The following is a 25,566-nucleotide window of genomic DNA, read 5'->3' as shown; positions in this document are numbered from 1 at the left end:
CTTGTTGTATTTCTAGTAGATTTTAGGGGGATGGTGGTTAATTTGGCGCTGTAATCCTGGCGCGTTTCCGGTTCAAGAACTGGTGGGTTGACGAGAAAACACGGAAAGGGTTAATCGATTCCTAGTTGGTACAGGATGTCAGAAATTTGAATCACTCAAAAGAAGGAATATTGTTGTGTAGTAAATCGGAAATTCGGAAATGATTGGAATTATTATTCAGAAGGAATATACGTTAAATTCAAATGAGCGGTCGCGACTTGTGTAAACTGATCTTATCTAAGAAGCAGGATGTATTCATTTTCAATTATTGCTTTTCTTAGTTATCGTCTCACTGCGTTGGTAAAATCAATATATTTTTTCCACAGAAAAATAATTCAGATACGGGGAAATCTTGACTTATCTGAGTTCCATACATGCGAAGAACCGTCATGATCGTACCCAGATGACACAGCAAAAAGTTCGTAAGGCAAAGTCGAAGTATGGTTTTTGTTGAGAAGGAAGAAAAATCTAGTTTGAAGCTGAGGTTGAAGGTGGGCTCTGTTGACGAAAAAATGAAGAAGGATAAAAAATGATCCAATTGGCATGGTATCTTGGGCAATTGTTGGGGCGGTCTTAGATGAGTACGAGGTTACGATTTTGTTGAGGTTTAAGAAGGAAGTCAGTATCACATAGGGAAGCGAAATTCATTTAATTTCATTATTGTGTTCAACGATTTATGAAAAGAATCATTGTATTTGTGGAAGGGAATTTGATCTTTTGCATTCGAGGACGTTTCTTTAATTTCTGCACTCAACTGATCGAATAACATTGTATACTATTCACTGTTGATGATTTTATCTTTGTCAAGATAGTCAATGAAAAATATACCATTCACATTCCAAAATACCAATGCCATAACCTTGTTAGCTGTTGTTTGAGATCTTGGTCATTTTGGACGCTTTTTTTGACTTTCAACTAGGTGAAATGATGAATCCATATTTCATCCGTTGTGGCATATCGAGCTCAATGAGACTAAATCCATTTTTTTGTAGGTATCTTCAATCAGAATGATGAACTTGAAGAGTTGTTAAAAAAAGCCGATCGAGAAAATATAATCAATCACGAACAATCCTTCTGTGGAAAAAAATAGAGAGGTCTGTAATGGTTTCGATACCGACGATTGGCAAAATTTTGTATTTCATATAATGAAACACAATGATGAATATTCCATAATGAGGGCAATTTCTCCAGCGTTTTCGAAGTTAACGATGTTGCAGCGGACCCTAAGGACTAAATGTACATTGTACCTTTACCTTGTAAGTCTGACGAACAGATTTTCGTTATATATTTTTCCAGAACTTTATATTTCACAGTTAACTAAATAAGGTGAAATTTTTTTGGTACTCTTCTCATTTCAGTTTTCTTCTAGATATGCAAATTCTGTAGACCATATTGACTCAATTTCATTAATGAATGATGTTATTTGTTGAATTTCGTGATATTCTTGATTTTATGTCTGCTGTATTACAACTTTTGTTATGCAAAAACATATTGGCCATCTTATTTTTGTTAGAATGACTGTCTCCCACATAACATTTTGTAATGGTATCCGATTTCCAGCCCCGTGTCAAGTGCAAAGACGTTGGCCCCAGAATTGTCTAAAAAAGAAGGTGAAATTCTTCTAAATGAATGCCCTAAGACTGAAGTAATTGTAATAAGCAAGGGGCCTTCAGGATGCATGCTAGTGGTAGACGATAAACCAATAGAGTAAGTCCCAGTCTTCAATTTCCTAGAAGTCGAGATATCCACAAACCAAGACAGATTACGTGAAGCAGGAAACCACATAAACAAGGCGAATAGAATTTCAGGAAGCTTACCACCGGTTATAATATGGAACAACGAATATATGATCAAGGACGCAAAAGCGAGAGTCTACAACACACGTATTCGACCTATCATGACACAATGCGCAGAAGAGCCTGAAGCGAATACGTGGCAAGAATGGCGCATAACAGAATATCACTGCATGGACTCCCGGAAACCAATATACCTATAGGTAGACCATTTACAAGATGGAAATAGTCTCGGATTTCAACATCTAATCCGATGAATGACTGAATTGGAAAAAACAGGCTGAGAGCATTTACGGAGCAAAAGCCTACAGCAAGAAGAAGAAGAATGCCGAAGTGTAGGTCTCACTATCTTTGAACCCCTAAAAACTAGCAATGTTGCTTGGAATTGACGAAAATGTGTTTTTTCCATTTACCATGTCGATAACACATGAAAAAACGTTGATGGATAATTCATAGCATTTTTCTAAGTTCCTGACGCTCATTGAACATATTCAAGTGATAAACACTTTCTTTCTTACTTGCAGTAATCGTAAATTCACGAGACATATCATTGTTCGAATCTGGTATATTGCAATGGCTATATTTTCGAACTTTTGAACATTTTCTACCATTATGTCACATGATTCCTGACAAAGCAAACATCGGCTATTCCCATTATCATAACTACCTTCATCAATTGACAATTAATGTTGTCAGCCTCCACAAGAAATCTATTTATTTCTTAAGAGGTGTCTATACCGTTTCAGCGAACAGTTCAAAATGGTTTATTCTAAAACAAGTTGCAGAATGGGCTCCAATTCCAACACGAATGCGACATTCAAAAAGGAGAGACGAAGGAGCAAGTTTTGGCACGCATATGAGTGTTGGAATTGCCTTCTGCAACGAGTATTAGAAGTTTTGTGAAATATTATCGAAATTCAATGAAAAATTCAGATTATACATCCTAGTGACATTTGTATTGTATCTTGGCAGTTGGTGTGACTGTTACGAAAATTGACAGATTACGGAATTTCAGTTTGAATCGTACGCTTCGAATTTTGAAATAATTTATAATTACGCATGAAACTCGTCAATTATGTCTGACTAAATCGATTAAACACCAACAGAATTAAGAGAAATTGCGAATATAATGTCGCAGATCATTTCACTAAATCCAAATTATATTATATTGACAATTTAACGTATGTTGAATTCTGATAGGATTGGAAGTCATAGATAGACAACCACAAAACGAAAAATATAACTGAAAACAATGCTGTAATGAGTTCATTACAGCATTGTTTTTATAACTGTAATGAACTCATTACGATACTGAAATAGAGAAATTAATATACTTCATTTTATGCTAGAGACCATCGATTTATATGAGGTTTTCAATATTATTCATTTTACATAGTACGTTATTGCGGAAAGTCCTTATTTATTCAATTCTCTGGGAAGGAAAAAAAAAGAATCAGATGAATTTTTTATTGAAAAATGAATATATGCACGATATACCTTTCTGAATAAGCATTTATCTTTTTATGAATTATCACGTAAAGATATTATACAAAAAGTCTTGCCAAAGGCTGAAAAAGACGGTTTTTCTGAAATTAAAAATTAAGACGCAAAAATTTATTTTGAATTCTTGCATGTGGTAGTAAAGGACGGTAAATCAGAGGAACGTTCAAATTTGCTTCACTCATCCTGAAAAAATGGTGAAATCTTCAAAACGCTGAGCAGGGAGGAGTAGTTAAACTTTGACAGATCAAGGGAAGGCCACGTGGTATAAACTCCTCTTTACGGGTGAAAACACGTCGTCAACGACGTTAATAAAATTGACAACCTCCCTAGGGGCCTTGGCCATTACCTCTCTGGTATCCAGGACCGGCTTGCCCATGTGAATGGTTCTTAGGCCAGCCAGCTCTGGACACTTGCATATCAAGTGTTCAGCCGTTTCCACTTCCGATCCACAGAGCCTGCAAATCTCGTCTGCTGACTTACCCATACGGTACAAATGATGTTTGTACCGACAGTGCCCCATCAGCAGTCCCACCATCACCCGAAGCTCCGCTCGTGACAGCTTCAGGAGTTTTCTGGTGTATTATAAGTAGGTGAAATCTTCACGAATTTCTTTGCCTGAGCAAGTCTAGGAGTGTTAGTCCAGTGGATTGTCCTACTGTTCAACTCCCATAGCTGGACCGCAGCTTTGTATTGGTCTTTTCCTATCCCACAGAAAGGCTCAGGTCCAGCAGGTCTTAACCTTGATGCACTTTTTGCAAGCTCGTCCGCTCTCTCATTTCCTTCAACCCCACAGTGCCCTGGTACCCATAGTAGAGTGTTTGCGCACATAGGCACAATACAATATTTGTAGGATTTTTTTTTATTTCAGCCATCGTGTAACGAACAAAACACGACACGAACAGCACAAGTGATTGTACACCAATGAATTCGTAAGCACTCTGCGAATACCAGTCGCCTCGTGTAAGTGGCGTGACGTCACACACTAGACTATGAAATTATTCTTCCAAGCGCAACTTCAAAGTCCCATAACTTTTTCATTTCTAGAGATATTTCAATGATTCTTCCACACTTTTGTTTCATTTTACTTAAATTTTTAGAATTGATCCTTAACAAAAAAATGAAAACTATTCCATTGCAACCTCGTTAACATATTCATCCAATTTTTTGCTTATGTTTTCGTTATCATGCATGACGTAAGAATATGAAGGTGGAAAAATTATTCCTTCTACGTGTAACACCTCTAGCTTCCATATATATGAAGCCTGCAAATGGAAATCCAATGTTCTCCATCATTATCCGAGCATTGGAATATTTTCTCGATCCTAGCTTTAGCAGTCAGTATCTTTTATTTATTCAGTACCTTCTTCGGAGGGGACACCGAGGGATTCCCATAAATTCTTCTGAATTATTCACCCGATACTTCGTAAACTTCCACTTTCATCAAATCTATTTGACGAGAGAAAGTCATCGCTTTTTAGCCAACATCAACTTCACGCCATCTTGCCCTCGCTGTATTCCGTTAAACTTCATTATAAACTAATCAATCTTCTGTACGTTCAAGTTTTATAGGTTGAGTGGAAATGATTCGAACGTAATAGATTCATGAAACAATGTGTACTCAGTATTAAAGTTAAGGGGGAGAAGGGCTAGTTGAGTATTGAAGAAAAAGAGCGGAATGAAGACTACTGATTGTAAAGTTTGAGTTTCAAACTTTGAAAATGGCACGACCTAAAAGAGAGTAGAGTGGAAAGGAATTCTTGGAAACAGTAGAAGAATTATTATAATTTTCAGGTGTCAAATATTACCAGGGACGGCGCGAGTAATTTTGGAGACCAGCAAGTGGGCTAATTTGCCGACCCTCAAATATGTAGAAATTTTGATATGATATATTAATATTACATTAAGGCTGGGAATCATGAATGAATGATTTGAATATTCGAATAATCATTGAATAATTATTCGAATAATTGCATTTTGCATTATTCGAATAATCATGAATATTCACTGAATAGTTGAATAATCAATGACTACTTTTCTATTCATGAATAATCAGTGAATAGTTGAGTATTCACTGATTATTCAGTGAATAGTTTTCTATTCAGTGAGTAGTTGGATATTTACGAAATTACGAATGAAAGTTTGAATGATCACTTGACTCACTATTCAGAAATGATTAAAACAAGGTTTTGTGATTCACTACGGACAAATCATTTTATTAATATTAAAATTACTGGAAATTACATGATATTGAAATTGATAGATACAATTGAATTGAAATTATAAATAAACTCCTGTCAGTGTTCGGAATCCAAACAAACAAATTGTCATTCAAATTAATACGTTGTCGTTGAAGAAATTGGCTTATTTTGATAAATAAGATTATTTGAGGAACGATTTTACTATTAATTTATAGACAGAAGGAACGAGATTAACGCCGTGAGTTCGAACTTGAGGTTCAACTAATAAACACGGCTTTTTACAAAATCTGGGGAATGATATAGGATTCAAACTTACTGGTATTAACCTCGTTCCTTCTGTCTATCAATTAATACTGAAATCGTTCCTCAAATACTCTTATTTATGAAAATAAGCCAATTCCTTCAACGAGACCGTACTAATTTGAATGACAATTTATTTGTTTGGATTTCGAACACTGACAGGAGAACCAAAAATGGCGGTGTGTGACGTAACACTAATAAAGCGTATATGGCGAGAGGCAAAACACCAAAACGATTATACCACGTCGCAAAAGGTATATTCATTCATCAAAACGCTCGGATTTTATTGGTTCATTAAAACATGAGTTTAATCACTGAATATTGACTGAATAATCACTGAATAATCATTGAATAATCACTGAATAATCAACGAATAGTTGAATATTCATGACTACTCATGAATAATCAAGCATGAATATTTGTTTGAATGAATAATTCGAATAATCGAATAAATTTATGGATGAATATTCGAATACAAAAAGGCGAAAAATTTCCAGCCCTATATTATATATTGTAGTGGTTTTTTTGCTTGTCCGAGATATGGCGTAATGGGACATAAACCCAAACCGTGCTACGTCAAAATCACCATGCTCCGCTATGGAGATCAACGTAGAATCAATATCGAGAAAAACTAGACGGGAAGTTATATAGAAACTTTAAGATACAAAGGATACGTGTACAGCTTTGAATACATATTGTTTTTATCTGAATATGTGTTTTTTTTAAACGTATAATGTGATTTCAGCTAAGCTGAAGCTCTAAGCTCATATTCGTCTGTTTCGGCAAAAAATATCTTTTTCTGAGATGCATGTCATGAGTATTATTCTCGGTATTATTAATATAATGAGACTTGTTTTACTAGATCTAGCTTTGTATATGAGATTTACGATTAGTACGATTCCTCGCATAAAACATAATGCTTTTTTGAGGATTTTGTGGATACTCACTATTTTTGTCGAATCCAACTACGAATCCTGGACAACTGTGATTGGCTGTATGTCCTGCAGGTGTATCTGGCCAACACGACCAGGAATCGAATCGGCTTCTGCAAAAGGGAACTGAAAAAAAATTATTCATATGAAAATGTTGAAATTTTTCAAGAGTATAGAAGGGGAACAATAATAGCACATGTAGGCACTCACCCCTCCTAACACCATGTACTTTAGCCACCCCAAAAATAGAAATTCTAATGGCAACCCTCTACTTAAGATATATCATTTCAGAGCTCGTAAAGAATAATTAACAATGTGAAAAGGCAAAACAGGAAAAAATTGAAGTACCTTTTCGCAGTGTCAAGGGTTATCCATTTGAGAGTAATCGTGTTTACGGCCGGACAGCTGCCACCACAGAAACCTGATATGACGAAATGAAGAAATTTAGAAAAGACAATTCAAAAACGTTAATTTGATTCAAAATATGCTATCTATATGATTTTGTCTAGTTCTCAAACTGTCTTTCCCTACGATAATAATGAAGTTTGCTATTATCGTGTATGGAACAAAGTTTTGATCGATCGTTGAGTCTTGGACCTCTTCGATCAGCTGTCACTTGCATTTCCTATCTAAACTATTCCGATATCCGTTCATCTTGGAATTCAAGCACAAACCGCTTCAACAAGGGTATATTACGCTCATAAATTTGTGTGAATCTAATGAACAAAAACAAAATTGCAATTCGCCTGTAGATAACAAACATACCAATTCTTTTTCATTTCAGTCTCTTTGTTTCCGAAAAGCTGATGTACACAATTATTATTTGAGTTCATTTAATCTATACAAGATACTGGTAGTCCACAAAACCATCATAGCAGGTTATTCTGAATGCTGAATTGTTCAGACTGATAAGGCACATTATTTTTATTTGTTTGTTTGATAATGAAATGGCTTGATGTTTAATGTTTTTTATTTCGGTTTTTTTCAGCTCCTCTGGTCTTAGAGCTTCTGTAAGGGAATCGTTGTTATACTTCGAAGGCTTTGTTACAGTATCCTACTACCACTGTTGATCATTAACGTTGATTATGTTTGAGTCGTTTGAGACAATGATGAAACAAACCTTTTCTGCAGAAATTTTTGAGTTCCTATCGCAACCATTTCTTTCGTAAGAATCTCATGAACCGTTTGGTTTATACCCAAGTTATGGTATATTGCTGACATTGTCATCAAATTAGCTATCTAATGATGCAATGATATACTGGGTGTGCTGTTCGAAATGAGAGAATTTGAAAAGTAGTACTCTGTTTCCGTTATAACCAGAAGTGGTAGAGGCCTGAGTATATTTCAAGGCGAAAGATCATTGTCTCAAACTCATGGATGAAAATTTTCAGCACAAAATTATCATTAGTTTTCTATAAACGTCTAATAGGCCATCGCGGTGAGTCACACTGTACTTGGAAAAAAATCACTCATTCTGGAAATTGATAGCCTCATAGTGAGGAGGAAAACCCCAATCCCTTATATTCTCCATATTAGCATTTGCTATCATACTGCGTATAGTATACATAAAAAAAAGCAAGCAGACGTAGCAATTATTGAAAGTAATTCGATGAATGACAATTAGGTGCCTTCAACTGACGTCGTTTGAAAATATATACCTAACCCCTAATATGGAAATATCTACATCCTCAAATTTAGATAGCAAGAACCAAACGTAATGAGGCTTCAAACTTTCATATCGAAGAAAAAATCTTGGATGATAAAAGTTACAACTAAGAAATACAAATTGAAATATTCATACATGATTTGAGATCATACAGAAATATATTCTAAAACAATGGCAGAATTGCATGAATTGGGCTTCAAATTGCTTCTGCATCCACCGTATTCGCGAGATCTGGTCGCCAGCGACTTTTTCCTGTTATCAGACCTCACAAGAATGCTCTCTGGAAAGAATTTTAGCGCCATTGAAGAAGTAATCGCCAAAACTGAGTCCTATTTTGAAGCGAAAGACAAATCGTACTACAAAAATGTTATCGAACAGTTGGAAGATCGCTATAATCGTTGTATCGCCTTCGAAGGCAATTATATTGAATAATAAAATCGAATTTTGCCAAAAAAAAAGTTGTTTTACTATAGTAGACCGTGGACTTTTCAATTGGCCTGTTAACTCGTAAATGGATGTAAATATCTATAATTCAATTATCCTCAAGTATTCAGAAAATTATGGCAGAGTGTATATTGAACCGGATCAACTGCATACCTACATTAAATGAATATCCGGTAATTATTCTAATGAAATAGTTTCCCACAAAACGACGACAAAATTCAATTTTGGAATTTCGAATGGCAATTGTTGATCCAGGTTTTTCATGGGGGAGTGTACATTATTCAATACATCCTCGGAAATATATGGGCTATAATCACAAATTAGTCCCTTGGGACGGTATCACCTGATTGATTATATTATATTACCGTCCAATTTGAGATGCTAATTGCCCCAGAGACTGTATATTCCGATGATAAATGTTCGGTTGGAATTTATAATTTTTACGCGGTTGTTCTAGGAAATGAAGTGGTGTAATTTTATGTAAATTGAGTGAAATTCCACTGCTTGTACTGAAAATAGCAACGAAAAATTCGGGCACCAACTTGTTGCCAGCTCCTGATGAGTTTTTCACAAAGTTTGAAATATTTTTTTTTTATAATTTGCTTGTGTGGTTCTTGTGACATGAACATGAAATTTTGTACAGAGCTTAAAATAATTATTGTACATCAACACTGGATTTCAACGTGGCATTCAGAATCCAAACCTTTCTCTCAACACTTAAATTTTCTACACTTTTCGGAAGTAATCTCGAAGAAAATTAACGAATATTTCCATGGCCACGGAACTCACAGAGTTGAGATTTGGGTGTGGATATCAAATAATAATTTCAAGCTGATCAAAACCAATTGAGATTTTGCGAATATTACACTCAAAAAATCAGAGGCCACAAGATGCAAATGATGCTTGTCAGAATTTCGGAGCATAGAGTTAAGTTTGGATGCTGAGTGAAGCCTATGCTGTTTGTCATGAATGAACCTATAGGAAAAAGTGAACGAATTTCGCTTCCAACTACTTGACTAGCCAGCTTATTCTCCAGATCTAATCCCCAGTGATTATTAGCATTTCGAAGACCTCAAAAAAATGTTGCAGGGAAAATATTTGACTTTAATGAAGGCAAAGATGAATATTTCTACAGAAAAGGTATTAAAGTGTTAGAGGCGCATCCTCCGATGGCGTTTCAGTCTTGAAGGTGACTGTTCTCGAATAAATTCGCAAAAATGTGTTTTAACTTTTTAGGCCCTCAACTTATCGAGTGTTATCTTCATAAAACTACAATTCCAAGCTCCATACAAAATTTAGTGTTTATCAGAACCATAAAAAATAAATTCTAGCAGAATGTCGAACATATTTGACCTGCGTGTATACAAGATAAAGTATAGAAAATCGGATAATTAAAAGTTATCCTATAAACATAAAAAATAGTGTAAAAGTTTTCTTCTCATGGCATCTGCACTCCACAAAATATTCAACTGAAATTTGGCGTCAAAATTACAGTTTAGAGTTTACATCACGTGATATACCAATTTTATTGCAAAATTGCAGGGTGCTATTTCTTCAGGAACAATCTCCCCCTTTTTCTTCCAGAATTTTTTTTTATGTGCCAATGGTAGTTTGAAAATGGTGAAAAGAAGCTTTGTTATAGTACTAAGCTTTTTGGTTTCTTGTAGTTTTGTCATATCTGCTATCGATAGCAGATATGACAAAACTACAAGCTTAGCTGAAACTCGTGAAACTTTTCTTGTAATCGATTACAAGAAAAGTTTCACGAGTTTTTTCTCATAGCATCTATATTCTACAAGATATTCAACTGAAATTTGGCATATTCAGCAAAAAAATACATATAACCTATTAAAACTTGTCCTTGAAATCGAACGCTGAGGTTAGTTACATGATGTCCCCCTGATGATTAAGAAAGTTTCATTTGAACCTTTTTTTGATAAAGGTCCATACCGTTAGTTATTTCGGTGGATCTTTCAAAACCCCGTATATAGAGTGTAGAGTTCATTGGATCCAAAGGCGCAATAGCTGTATAAATAAATAACCAAAAGCTCCTAACTCCAAGTAAGTGGCTTTTTTCGGAATTTTCCGTTTATTATCACATTTCCTGAAATGACTGGTTTCTTAAAGTGAACAACTTCAAAGCTTCTGAAGCTTAGCGAAGTCTGAGAACATTTGAATCCTAACAAAATATTCTTATATCATTTAAGATTAATGATTAGTAAAGCCACTGGAACTGTTTTTCATGAAATTATTCATTCATGTGCAGAGAAATTCATAACTTCCGCAAGATGAAATATACTAACTGACAAAGAAACTGCAACACACAGAAGGAGCTGTTTGAATTTAAATTATATTTTACGGCCATTAGAGACCGATTTGCGACAACTCGATTTTTGTCTGATGAGTGGTTAGGAGAACAAGGCCATCCTGTAACTGACAGAAAAGTTTACCGCCGGATTAGGTCTTTTGAACTGCAGCATTATCGACCCTGTCTTGTGATACCTCTGACGGTTGAGCATCGCCGGTAACGATTACAGTGGTGCAGAGAACGTAAACATTGGAATATGGAATGGCATCAGGTCTTCTTTTCTGATGAATCTCGATTTTCCTTGGGTGCACATGATGGCCGAAGAAAGGTAAGACGACATCTGGGAGAAAGACGTGAAACTCAGTTTGATGTTGAGTGTCATGTACACCGGATAGTAGGCGTTATGGTATGGGGTCCTATTGCCCATGCAAGTAGGTCACCTTTAGTCTTTATTCGACGTGACATGACAGCGCTGCGTTTCCTGCGTTACATAGTGGAGCCATATGTTCTCCCAAACATTAACCGGCTCGAGAATCCAATACTTCATCAAGATAATGCCAGACCTCATGTTGCCAGAGTTAGTTTAAACTTTTTCGAAGCGACCTAGATATGTGATTTTTTTGCCATGGCCGCCCCGATCCCCCGATCTTTCGCCCATAGAACATGTTTGGGACATCATTGGTAGAAGGCTTGGAAATTTACCCCAGCCCCCACGGACTTTGGCGGCTCTAAGACATTAATGAAGTACAGGTAGCTTGGGATAGTATTCCTCAAGAAGACATAGACCATATTATTGCATCAAAGCCGAGACGTGTTGGGGAGTGTATAGATAATCGCGGTGGACCAACACCTTATTAGCAAATTTAGTAAAATAAATTGTGAACTCTTCGTTTTTCTCCAAATTGCAATCATTTACTCCTTGCTATGTTTCACCAAAAAAAAAAAAATAATTCAAAATTTTAACTGCTCCTTCTGGGTGTTGCTGTTTCTTTGTCAGTTAGTATATATTACCAAACCTTCAAAATGAGTAACAGCGTCAATGATGTGAAATAATTCGAATTCGCTGTTGACCAGAATTGCAATTGGTTCATATTATAATGAAAATGCGATGTGGCGCATAATCGCACAGAGAATGTGTCAACAGGGTTAACATTCATCTGCAAATATCATTTTGATATCGAATGAATAATGTTACATTTATATATATTCCAGGAATGTAATCCAATTGGACGTCCATACAAAATGTTTGTCAAATTTATTGATATGGAGTGTGAAGTTCCTCAAGCATAAAATTCTATATGACCTAAATGGAATTGGTGTGATGAAATAATGAATTATGAATGGAGTATGAGAATTGCTTTATTGCAGAATTTTCGTAGCACCTTTTTGTATTGATGAGTCGGAAATACCTCTATAGATATTGATTCTCTTCAAGGTGGGCTGAATATTCAGAGAATTTCACATTTTATTGAGTTGGTTTTTACCTCTAAATTTGGACAAAGGTAGTGACTCTGGTTGATGAGTGGAATATTCTCTTTAGGAGAGTTTTGAAATCTCAATCACATACAGGGTGGCCATTTGAAAACGAAACAGACGAGATTACAGACGAAATAAAGTTTTTCGATAGAAATGCTCGGACAGGTCGATTTCTGTTTCGAGGGGGACAACTTAAGATGTAGGTTACGGACGCATAGCGCTTCAACCCTTGCTGCTACAACCCACACCCCCAATTTTTGAATAGGGAAGATGGGGTGAGTGATACCTCAATTTAAAGGTATTTTTATACTGATTTCAGCACAGTAATTGTTTTTTCATTTTATGCATTAGTTCTCGAAATATTCATGCGTTAGTTAGTTAGGAAGGAAGCCACAGTCATGGTTGTTTTGAAGCTCAAAATGTCGATTTTTCACAAAACACTACAAGTGCCATGAAAACACCACTTCATTTTCAAATACTTAGTTAAGAATATTTCGAGAACTAATGCATAAAATGAAAAAAACAATTACTGTGCTGAAATCAGTATAAAAATACCTTTCAAATGAGGTATCACTCACCCCATCTTCCCTATTCAAAATTTGGGGGTGAGGGTTGTAGTAGCAAGGGTTGAAGCGCTTTGCGTCCATAACCTACATCTTAAGTTGTCCCCCTCGAAACAGAAATCGACCTGTCCGAGCATTTCTATCGAAAAACCTTATTTCGTCTGTAATCTCGTCTGTTTCGTTTTCAAATGGCCACCCTGTATATTGTTCGGGTGCTCTTTGCATTGAAGGCTATTGTTAGCGATAATCTATTTTGTCCAGGTGTTGATTTGAAAATTCTTTTGGAGCGACCATATTTCACTCGACGAATACTAATTATATTTATAACTTCTGAATGCCACTTTTAGGAAATTAGATGAGCTAACACTGAAAATCTAATACCATATCTTGTTGAACCTGATGAAGAATGTACAGTTAGTAGATTAATTTCTCTTTCACTTAGAAGATTCCTACTGAGCTTGTGGAATGCAATTATCTAGCTCCGTTTATTATACTTACTGACAAAGAAACTGCAACACCCAGAAGGAGCTGTTTATATTTTGATTTTTTCGGTGAAACATAGATAGTATCGCAAGGAGTAAATGATTGACTATGGAGAACAAAAGGTTTTTTCATGTAAACAATTTTTGTAGTATATTGGATATTGTAGTCGTTTTCCGAATTTCACAACGAACCAGCTGTTCGAGGAGATCCATGATTTGATGATCAGTTGTTGAAATGCCTAGAGCAAGTGTTCGCGGAATTTATTGCCAGCTTAGTGAATTTGAAAGAGGTCGAATTATTGGTGTACGGGAGGCGGGGTTGTCATTTCGAAAAATCGCGAACCGTAAGAACAAAAATCTAACTACTGTTATGAGATGTTGTCAAGCGTTGTTTGATAATGCCCAAAATCGAAGAAGAGTATGGACGTTGAATGGGCACAAATGAAGTTCAAGATCGACGTCTGAGACTTATGGCCATTAGAGACCGATTTGCGACAACTCGATCTTTGGCTGATGAGTGGTTAGGAGAACAAGACCATCCTTAAGTGTCTGAATGTTTTACCGCCAGATGAGGTCTTTCAGACTGCAACATTATCGACCACATCTTGTGTTATCTCTGAAGTTGAGCATCACCGGCAACGATTACAGTGGGGAAGAAAACGTCAACATTGGAAAGTGGAATGGCATCAGGTCGTATTTTCTGATGAATCTAGATTCTCCTTGGGTGCACATGATGGCCGAAGAAGGGTTAGACGACGTCGAGGAGAAAGACGTGAACCTCAGTTTGATGTTGAGTGTCATATACACCGGATAGTAGGCGTTATGGTATGGGGTGCTATTGCACATGCAAGTAGGACACCTTTAGTCTTTATTCGAGGTAACATGACAGCGCTGCGTAACCTTCAAGAAATAGTGGAACCATATGTTATCTAAGTATATATAAAACCGCTTGCACATATACGTCAAACTTTAAACGTAAAATCACAGCCCAAACGGGACCATCTAGAGCAAAAATGACAAGAATAAGACCCCCCTCAAAATCGTCTGGAGATCCCGGGAAAAATCCCAAACCTTCGATTCTCCCCGCGGTTTTCGAGTATACGGGGTGTTTCGGATCATTTTGACATTTCAAGTCCCATATTTCTGTGGTATCTGTGGACAATTTGGCTGTCAGTGTCATGTTAATAACATTTCGATATATGAAAGTTCTTGAAAAAGTTTGCAGTTTCCAAAATTGTTATTCAATATTTAAATAAATGCCGACAGATAAAATGCAAAGTCTTCGGCGAATCGAAAATTTGGAAATGAACATTGATATCATCGAATGCATTTTCAGTTCAGGTTCGTTTGAAGGGTTTGTATAATTATTGATTCCATTGGATTAATGTTACTTTATTTCAGGAATTTTTCGTTTATTTTCCACAAACTATAAAACTACATTCTCTTTCGTGAGAATTTGAATCTATTGCGACAGAAGATGGAACTACAAAAGAGAACAGAAGCTTCATCTGATCATGTATTAAACAGATAGAAAAACTCCTTATAGATAATTCACAATTGGCTTTATTACTGGAAAAAGAGCCAAGTTAGTCAGATGACATTCAAAAATTTCCTTTTTTTTTTTGAATATCTAAAATATACACTTTTACGACTGAAGAGTGCAAAAATATAAGTGACCTATCAGTTTTTGAAGAATTTGAGTGCAGTGCTGTTGAATTTATAATGAAGAAATCAAATCGTTGTGAAATCTTTCATACGAATAATTTCAACCATATATACCTTGTTATATTATCATAATATTATTTGTCGTTCAACTGAAACCTTGGAAATTAAGAGACTCTCAAACTTATAACCCGATTTCTCAAAAAGGTTCTACCTAGATATTAAATTTGCTTATGAGGTAACATAAGCCATGGGTATTCGAAAGGCAAGTCTATTCATTCTGTCTCTTTTCAGGTTGTTCATTTATAGCTATACTATATACATATATAAAATCAGTTCGAATTTTTCACTTGAATTACTAGTCAAAATGTTACAACAGAAATAAAATTTGAAGGATCATTCAGTATATGAAGAATTTTGACATGGCAGTTACTTTCGAAATTGGTATCAATTTTCCAGCAATTCAATGTAGGTATAAAATACTTTAAAAGGTAACTATTTATTAATACCTGCCATGTCATGAATGAATGATTAAACTTTTATAAAAATGTATATACCTATTATTACAACTCTCTTTTGTTGAATCAAATTTCAATTAAGTTTTCAAAGGAGTTTTCATATGTTTACAATTAGACATGTTGAATTATTGCAATACATATTTGAAGAATATAAACAATTACTATACTACCTTTTTCATAATTCCTAGTGATATTCATCCCTAAACATTTTTAGCTTTCCCTAAATTCTTTATGATAAAATTAGTAGAACCAAAATTATCACTTAAATTTTCTATCAGATATATTCATTCAGAATTAACATTTGTTAAAACAAAAAAGTCATCCAAGTACAATGCAACAACAGTTAGCAAGTTATTTTTTGATTTTATGTAAATACAATGCTCAATTGTTGATCTTTTTCAACTAATATCTGTCAAAATTTCATTTACTATATATATTCCCCTGTTCAATTTACTTCTGAGTAAAACCCAGAGCTACAAGCTTGCTCTATAACGTAACGAACCATCACGATTAAGCTTGAATTCAGCTGTCCTCCACTGAATCAGAATTATCTAGTGAAATTTCTATATCATCCCTTATCTATGATAACTACATCGCGACTGGTATTAATGAAATTGTTACCTGTGTATCCCTTTGATCATTCACCAGAACCCACAAAAATCATTTTTGTCCATATACCTTCAAGAAATATGCAACAGACGAGTATGCAAAATTCATCAATACAATTTTCAGATTCTAAAAACGCCTTAGTTCTTCAGGAATGTCCAATTGGTCTTTCAATATTATAAATTATGGAAAATAACCTACTATTAACCAAATTTTTAGATTTCAAAAGGTGTCCTTCCTTGTATTCTAAATATATACACCCTATATAATTGTTGATCGAATATTGTATTTCTTAATAAATTATGAAATAGAAGTATAATCTGTTGCTCAACTGAAAAAAGTATTGATGAACCTCGGAAATGAGGGACTTCTTATAACCTGATTTCTCAAAGAATATATGATATTATTACGATTGTTTGTAAGGCAACATTAGCCATGGGTTTTTGAAAGGTAGATCTATTCATTCTGCCCCTTTTCAGTTTATTATAGCTATACTGAATATTCCTAAAACAAAATTTCACTGTAGGTCTTTTCATAGATCTTATCGAATGATTATGTAAATTCAATATTTGTCAAAACTGAAAATAAACATTGAATGCAGTTTCTTTTTCAGGTAGTATTTCTATTGACTGATAATAACTCTCACATTTTGATAATGCATTTTTCCCAAACTTTTTAAAAAAGAAAGAAATTGCCATTTCTAGAGAAATGAGAATTTCAAATTTCAAAATGTCTAATTACTACTTTAAATATATGCACCCTATATAATTGTTGATCAAATATTGTGTATTTCTTTACAAATTAGTTAATAATTTGAAGCTTTAATCTCAATTTTCAGACTTGAATTGGTCCAACATCTCTAGATACTTCTAATTGATATTCGACAAATAAATATCCTGTATAATTATCCATCCAAACGAAAATAATCCATCTTCTGAAAAGAAAAACAATGTTTACTATATAGAATTAATTTTAATAATGATTCAAAAGTGATGAAATTTTGCAGACTTATTTTTGCTTACTTATTTTGGGTCTTAGATCACAAATCCGCTGTCATAAATTCCTCAATCCAGCTAGTTTTTTTTTTTTTAATTGTGAAATTGGCTTAATGAAGGTGAGGTTATCCACATTAATAGCTAGTTTTCTTGTATTTTATTAACTGATTCTCGTTAGAAATGATTAATTAATCACAATTCAAGCTTTCCCTGAAATAAAAATGCCTTTTTTTCGTCAAAATCGATGGTTTTATCGATTGTTTATATATGGCGGCGGCCATCATGTTTAATACGTAACGTGTGTCAGATGCATAGACCTAATATTAGGTCTAATAATCTGCAACGTTGCCTGTATGCCAGATCTTCTTGATGGGATCGGTTTTTTACTTGCTGGAAATTCATATTAATAGATTGTTTGAGATTATGACGTATTATAAAACTGTATGGAAACTCATAATTTTCGCACAGCTATTCGAGCAGAAAATTCGGCAAGTTTATTTCCGTGATGAATAAATGGTAGTTCATATGGTGTTATTCCGGTTTTTTCGATATTGGCATCGGATTCAGTTTAGTCCTCCTGAACATATACAGGGACATTGATGTTGACGACGAAGCTGTGATTACAATGTTTTCAAGGGTTCACAGACCAAATTAGATTTTGTGTTATACTTGCCAATTGTCTTCTTTTTTTTCTTATGAAACAATAGATTTACTATTTTTTTTTAAATTTCTACCTGAATGGCTAAAATCGTGATAAGTAAATAAATATATTATAATATATCAAATACATAAGCGCACAAATTTTTTTACCGAAATTTGAGGCTTTATTGTAAAACACTGGTTATACATTTATGATTCGAAATATTGCCCATCGCTGATCACTATACTTTCTCACATCTTTCGGGCAGCGTACGAATTGAAAAAACTGGTCATCTTTTGAAGCGATCCACGAATCGATCCAAGTTTTTAATTCTTCATAAGATAGGTCAGCTGGTCAGCCAGGCTGTGTGCTATTGATCGAAACAAGTGGTAGTCCGAGGGAGCAACGTCTGGAGAATACGTCGGGTGAGGTAGGAATTCCCATTTCAACTTTTTCAAGTATATCTTGACTTTCGCAACATGGAGTCGAGCATTGTCATGCAGTAAAACCAATTCATCTACTCTCTCGTCGTATTGCGGCGGTTTGTCTCTCAATTGATTGCGTTCGATAACGATCGCCTGTGATCGTTTCAGTCGGTTTTAACAACTCATAATACACTACGCCGAGCTGGTCCCACCAAATACTGAGCATGACCTTAGAACCGAGAATATTCGGTTTAGCCGTCGACGTGGAAGCATGGCCGGGATATCCACATGATTTTATGTGCTTGGGATTATCGTAATGAACCCGTTTTTCGTCTCCAGTCCCAATCCGATGCAGAAATTCCTTCCGTCTTTGCCTCGAAAGCAGCTGTTCACAAACAAACAAACTCCGTTCAAACACCTCCCGGCTTCAACTCGTACGACACCCACTTTTCTTGTTTCTGAATCATTCCTATGACTTTCAGGCGTTTTGAAATGGCTTGTAGTCCTAATGATCCTGTCAACTATTGTTGCGTTTGAAATGAGTCTTGATCAAGTATTGCCTCCAATTCTGCATCTTCAAAAATCTTCTCTCTTCCACCGCGATGCTGGTCTTCGACATCAAAATCACCATTCTTGAAGCGTTGAAACCACTCTCGGCACGTTCTTTCACTAATAGCGGCCTCACCATAGGTATTTGAGAGCATTCGATGAGCCTCAGCCGCAGATTTATTCATATTTCAGTAGAAAATTAAAACCTCCCTCAAATGACGAGAATTTGGCTCGTAAGCTGACATGGTTAATCGTGAATAACTTTATGATGCAGACACAAATCGACTAACATGTCGATGGCGTTATGTTCACAAATAACTAAACTTATTGTATGATATCTACGATATATTCATTTCGACTACCACTTACCGTTACAGCCAGCTATTGCAAAACGGCAGGACCAAAGTTGTACGCCTAAATCTAAAATTTCGGAATATGACATTGTTCAGCTAAAATATTTTCGAAGTTCAGGCGCTTCCGGTTATATAAGAATTAAAAAATTTTTTTTCAAAACAAACTTTTTTTTCATTTTATATGTCTCAGATATTATCGAGATTTCCATTCTCAATTACTCTTTGCTAAAATTATTGTGTTAGTTCTCATACTTTTCAAAATATCAAGGAAAAACCGTAAAAAAGAGAGAATTTCCTTAGTCACAATTACCTGAATTATTTTTACTGTGAATATCCTATGCCTATTTCAATTCACTTTCTCAAACTAAAATGATGTTGGAACATCGTGCATATCTTGAATTTGAGAAATATCATCACAGGGTGTTTCAAATATTGTGCCAAAAATTGTGAACAAACTTTGATCATAACTTTCGATTTTCAAATTAGAACCCTATTTTTTTGTGATTTCGCTGGATTCTACGGTAAAAAATAAGGGTAGTGTCCAAACATGATTATGCTCTCAAATTCAATAATTCAAGAGTTATTCGAGATTTTATGAATTTATGTTATACGTAGGGTCAATTTTATTCGATCTGTTTCCAGACAGACTAGCAATAATACTCTATGACCATAGAAATTCAAATATCTAATTACTTTACATGTGACAGGTATTTTCATTATCAAAGCTTCACTAATTTGATTTCACGAATTGAATTTCCGATATTCAAATGACAAAATTCTGGATATACTTTTCTCTAATTAAATGGCAAATCAGTTCTTTCCGGCACATTTTGTGGAACAAAATAGACTGGAACGGATTTATCTATTATTTGTCAAATTTGTGATACAGAAAACTGTTCTGCCAACCAACATTTTTCAATGCAAAAATCACTAATAGATATTTATGGAAATTTCCGTCAATTTCAATAAAAAGAGAGTGAATTCGGGAACATAATGTTTAAAACTCGTACAGAAGGCTCATTCTACCACTCGGTCATTTTGAACTCTTGGAAGAATATCAATAAGTTCTGCACTTGTATTATAAATATCTAATTCCATATTCACGATGAATGCAATAGAATTATTGGTAGAACTCATCAAATTTTAAATCAGAAATTTCCTCATCTTCATGAAAGGATGTTGCATACTTCATGAATGTCCATTATACTGGATGGAGTACCTACCTAGAAGAAAAAAACCTCTACCTACCAAATGAAATAAAATCATGCAGGACTCCTGTGTGCCAATTCTATTCATATGAAAAAGCGGTAGAATACATTTTATGAATTCAGGAAAAAATCAGCGTAGTGATGAAAAGGGAGTAACAGAAAGTTTGAAACATCCTTCCGAATTATCTTCTCGTCAATTGGTGGTAAATGTGGATATTTCTGATTGAATGCTCGACAAGTTCTCGAAACAATTCTGTTGCATTCACCGTAGATATGGAATAGATCCAGAATTTCATTATTTGAATAACGGGGATTCATATCGTCAAATTATAATCTACTAGATTCAATAATGAGTACACCTGTCACTTTGAAATAATTGAATATTTGAAACGCACTCTAGAAACAGATTGAATGAAATTGACCCTACGTATAACATAAATTCATAAAATCTCGAATAACTCTTGAATTATTGAATTTGAGAGCACAATCATGTTTGAACACTACCCTTATTTTTTACCGTAGAATTCAACGAAATCACAAAAAAATAGGGTTCAGATTTGAAAATCGAAAGTTATGAACAAATTTTGTTCACAATTTTTGGCACAATATTTGAAACACCCTGTGATGATATTCTTCAAATTCAAGATATGCACGATATTCCAACATCATTCTAGTTTGTGAAAGTGAATTGAGTATACGCATAGGATATTCACAGTGAAAATAATTCACGTGATACTGACTATGGAAATTCTCTCTTTTTTAAGGTTTTTTCTTAATATTTTGAAAACTATGAGAACCAACGCAATAATTTTAGCAGAGAGTAATTGAGAATGGAAATCTTGATAATATCTGAGACATAAAATGAAAAAAAATGTTTTTTTCGAAGAATTTTTTTTTATTCTTGTATAACCGGAAGTGCCAGAACTTCTAAAATATTTTAGCTGAATAGGGCATCATGAACAATGTCATATTCTGAATTTTCAGATTTCAAATCGGCCCCGTTCTCCAGAAACGTCTAATAGGCCTTCGAACATGAAACAACCTCTATAAATATTCATATAAATATCTAAATATAAATATTTTTGAGAGGTTAAGCTTGATATCGGTGTAATCTGGGATTTAGTACCATAGAAAAACTCGAAACCCTTAACGGCGAACCCCCTCAAAATTTAAGGCTAGGACCGCCCTTGATTTGTCGTCATGGAAAGTTATTTGCATCAAATATTTTCATGTGAGCAAGGGCGAAACGGTATGTTCTAGGAAAGAAGTCATATAGAATTCTACCCTAGAATCAGCATAGTATACCGAGTGAATCGTCTAAAATCAGCTTACGATACAAGGTTTCCAAAAAAAACTTTTATTTTCTAGAGGGATACCCAGTGAAGGATCTACCGGCATAGTGACGGGGTCCAAGGGGCGGAGCCCCTTCGGCGAGCAGAGCGAGTCCCTTACCTTAACCGGCTCGAGAATCCAATATTTCAGCAAGATAATCACCGACCTCATATTGCCAGAGTTAGTTTAAACTTTTCCGAAGCGACTCATGTGAATCTTTTGCCATGGCCGCCAAGATTTCCCGATCTTTTGCCCATAGAGGTAGAAGGCTTGGAAATTTACCCCACCGAGTTTGGCGGCTCTGAGACATGAAGTACAGGTAGCTTGGGATAGTATCAAGAAGAAATAGACCATCTTATTGCATCAATTCCTAGATTGAGTTGTCTAGTAATTCTGTCCCAAGATGGGATAAGGTAGCATGCTTTTTGGTTTAGATCAGCTTTCTGCCTTAAGTATATCAATCATAGAACCAGAATTAAATGTTGAAAATAACTTTTGTATTCTGAGTTGCAAGATAAACAGAGCCATCATGTAGATGGAATTTGTTTTCAGAGCAGGATCTTAAATTTGAGTTTGAAAGTTGATTTTGCGATTAACTGCCTTCAGTATATCATTGTGATTGCTGTTTATATTTCGTTGTCCAAATCCTATATTTATGGTTGTTATTGGATTTGTAAATATACTTTTTGATGCATCTGGAATTTGAAACTAATTTGAATAAACGCAGCGTTTATATTTTAATTTTTTTCCAGTATTCAGTGATGAACACTGCATTTTCTAACCACAAACTTCTCAACAATTGATTGTACTGTGATTTTTATCTGATTCCTTCTGTCGAGAAAACATTCCGCTGTTTTTTTATAATATTGTCATATTATGAATATAATGTTTCAGAATACATTGCGAATTCAAAACATGCTTCATCCATAAAATTGAGTCGAAAAATCAAAGAACAATACAGAAACCCTAAATTTTAAACCCTCAAAAGTAAAGCATTCAACTCAACAGCCTAATATTCGATGGCTAACAGACAATTTTTGATTCCGGAAAAAGTACCTCCTCGAGCGGGACTCGAACTCGCAACTTCCTAATCACTAGTCCAGCACTCTCACCAACTGAGCTACCAAGGAATTTGAAAGTTCCAACCGCTTCTTCCGGAATCAAATGTTAGTAGTAGTATCTGTTACAAACTATATAGTATGCAAGGGTTAGGGACAGTTAATGTTTGAAGGGAAAGGGCCCCGTTTGAGGAGGTACTTTTTCCGAAATAAAAAAATTGTCTGTTAACCATCAAATATTACGTTATTATAATTAATTTCACACATTTACCAATTTTTTTGATTTAACTCAACCCTTCTCTTCAATAGTAGACATAGCGAAGAAGATATAAATATGAAGATGATTTATCGGCCGATAGTAGGTAGTTGGAAAATTAAGTATTAGTGGAAAATGGACATTCCATTTCATTTATTCATCAATCGCATTCATTGGGGCGTTCAGCAGAAAAATCGATAGCGTAAGTAGCTCCGGTACTGCTAGGTATCAGTTTGGTAACGTTAGTATTCTCTGTTGAATGAGTTGCTCCTTTTCTTGACAGCAATAGGTTCTGTGGGCCCTTCTTGAAGGTTAAGTTATGATGACAGACACATTTCTGTTATAATATCGATTCTTATTTCCAAGTCTGCTCTCGGTATTATTACTTTTTCATTCTTCAATATATGGGAAATTTATTTAGAGTAACATTTCAGAATGTTAATGAAAGTAAATGTTGCAGTTTCCATTATTGCTATATTTGAAATTTAACTTTCGTCCCAAATCACTGACACTCATGTCAGTTACTCAATATGTTATCAAAAAGTAGCATAAAATAAATTCGCTACCAAAGAAGGCGACCGCTTCGTAGCATACGAATTGCAATTAGCGAAAAATTCATAGAATATCGACAACTGTTCCACAACTATTGGGTCTGCTGAACGCGCCCATTATGAATATAATAAATTCGGCATAAAGCAATTGACAAACAACGCCCTATTTGAAAAAATCTAATAACTCCTAGCCAGTGAAATTGAGTTATAACAGAATATAAAATCCCTTCTATTGAACTCATCACAATGCAGCCAACGATCTTCTATAGTTCAGAATTTGGATTATATCGGTATACCCTCATTGTTTCTGTTTAGCTTTTCGTGGAGCTTCATAGATAAACTAAACTATTATTACTTTGGCTCCCTTCCAAAGGAGATTTAGTTTCAATAGAATGTTTCAATTTTAATCAGCTTATTGGAATCCCATAGCGTAATAACGAATTGATAGTTTTATGGAAACATTATTATGTGTCAGAGGTTCGATCAGTTCAGTTCACTCAACTGATTCAAGTTTATTATTCGATTATCTGTTCTTTTCGAAAAAAAGCAATTTTCGGACAGTTAAATTTTAAACTTGCCATCGAAAAGAAATCCTGCGTATTTGATTGTCAAAGATTTGTCTTTGCTTCCGAAATAGGCTTCAATGCTCAATAGTTTTAAATCCTTAGGGTGCGATATGAGTATTAAAATACACTATTTACACAGCCACTTAGACCGTTTTCCAGAAAATTTAGGAGACATGAGTGGGGAACAAGTTAAGGATTTCACTAAGATATTAAAGTTATGGAAGACCGCTAAATTGGAGGAAATTGGGATATGCACATGATGGCAGATTACTGAGAGTTTGAAAAGGGACTGTTTAAAAAAAACATTCATGAATGTCGCGGAAAAGAAGCTTTCGAAGTATTGAGTAACTATTTTGATTTCTTCAATTTTTTTTTTGTAAGTACGACAAAATATTGTATTTTGTATACCTGAAATAAAAATTTCGTATCTACTTTTGTTTACTACACTTACGAATTTGAGTTAAAATAAAGTAAGTAACTTATATTCATCAAAAATTGTATATCTTAAAAATTTGAGCTCCTAGGTAAATTGAATAGATTGAAATCGATGCTACAAGACCTGAATGAAAAGTCAAAGGAAATAGGACTAAAGAATGAATCTTGACCTAATGAAGATAATGAGCCATAGTCAGGAAGATATCACTATAGATAATATAAGCATAGAGAAGGTGGAACAAAATGTATATTTGGGGCATATGATTGAAAGAAAATCAAATACTGGAAATTTGGAGAAGATTACGCTTAGCATGGGTAGCCTTCGGCAAACTCGGTTTCATCTTCAAGAACAAAAATATTCCTCTACACTTAAAACGCAAAACCTAAGACAGCTGTATATTACCAGTGGTAACTAGAACCTATGGCAATAACGGAAAAAGTGGCAGAACAACTGAGAGTAACTCAAAGAGCTATGGAAAGGATTAGGCTGGGTATAAGCTTAAGAAAGACAGAATTCCGAACACCGAAATACGAAAAAAGACCAGGGTAATTGACATCATGAGTAGAATAGCGATACTTAGGTGACATTGGGGTCACATGTTGCAAAGCAGAGTGTGGAGAGATGGTCACACAAAGTGACGTTTTGGAGACCCCGAGAGACAAAAAGAAGCATAAGAAGGCCAAGAAAAAGATGGATAGACGACATGG

At 34.9% G+C, this 25,566-nt stretch overlaps 1 protein-coding gene across 4 annotated transcripts in view; it reads right to left on the bottom strand.

The window, feature by feature from the left end:
* Positions 1 to 25,566, bottom strand: part of LOC123680671 (calcitonin gene-related peptide type 1 receptor-like) — a 169,327-nt gene that overhangs the window by 84,217 nt on the left and 59,544 nt on the right. For all 4 annotated transcript variants that reach the window (XM_045618680.1, XM_045618679.1, XM_045618677.1 and 1 more), the window contains exon 3: positions 6,781 to 6,891. In XM_045618680.1, the coding sequence (XP_045474636.1) occupies positions 6,781 to 6,891 (111 nt within the window). The remainder of the gene's footprint in view (positions 1 to 6,780; positions 6,892 to 25,566) is intronic.

This window comes from Harmonia axyridis, chromosome 5 (genome assembly GCF_914767665.1).
Source record: "Harmonia axyridis chromosome 5, icHarAxyr1.1, whole genome shotgun sequence".
Classification (NCBI taxonomy): domain Eukaryota; kingdom Metazoa; phylum Arthropoda; class Insecta; order Coleoptera; family Coccinellidae; genus Harmonia; species Harmonia axyridis.
Note: the sequence above shows the minus strand (reverse complement) of the source record. Positions and strands in the feature narration are given on the sequence as shown.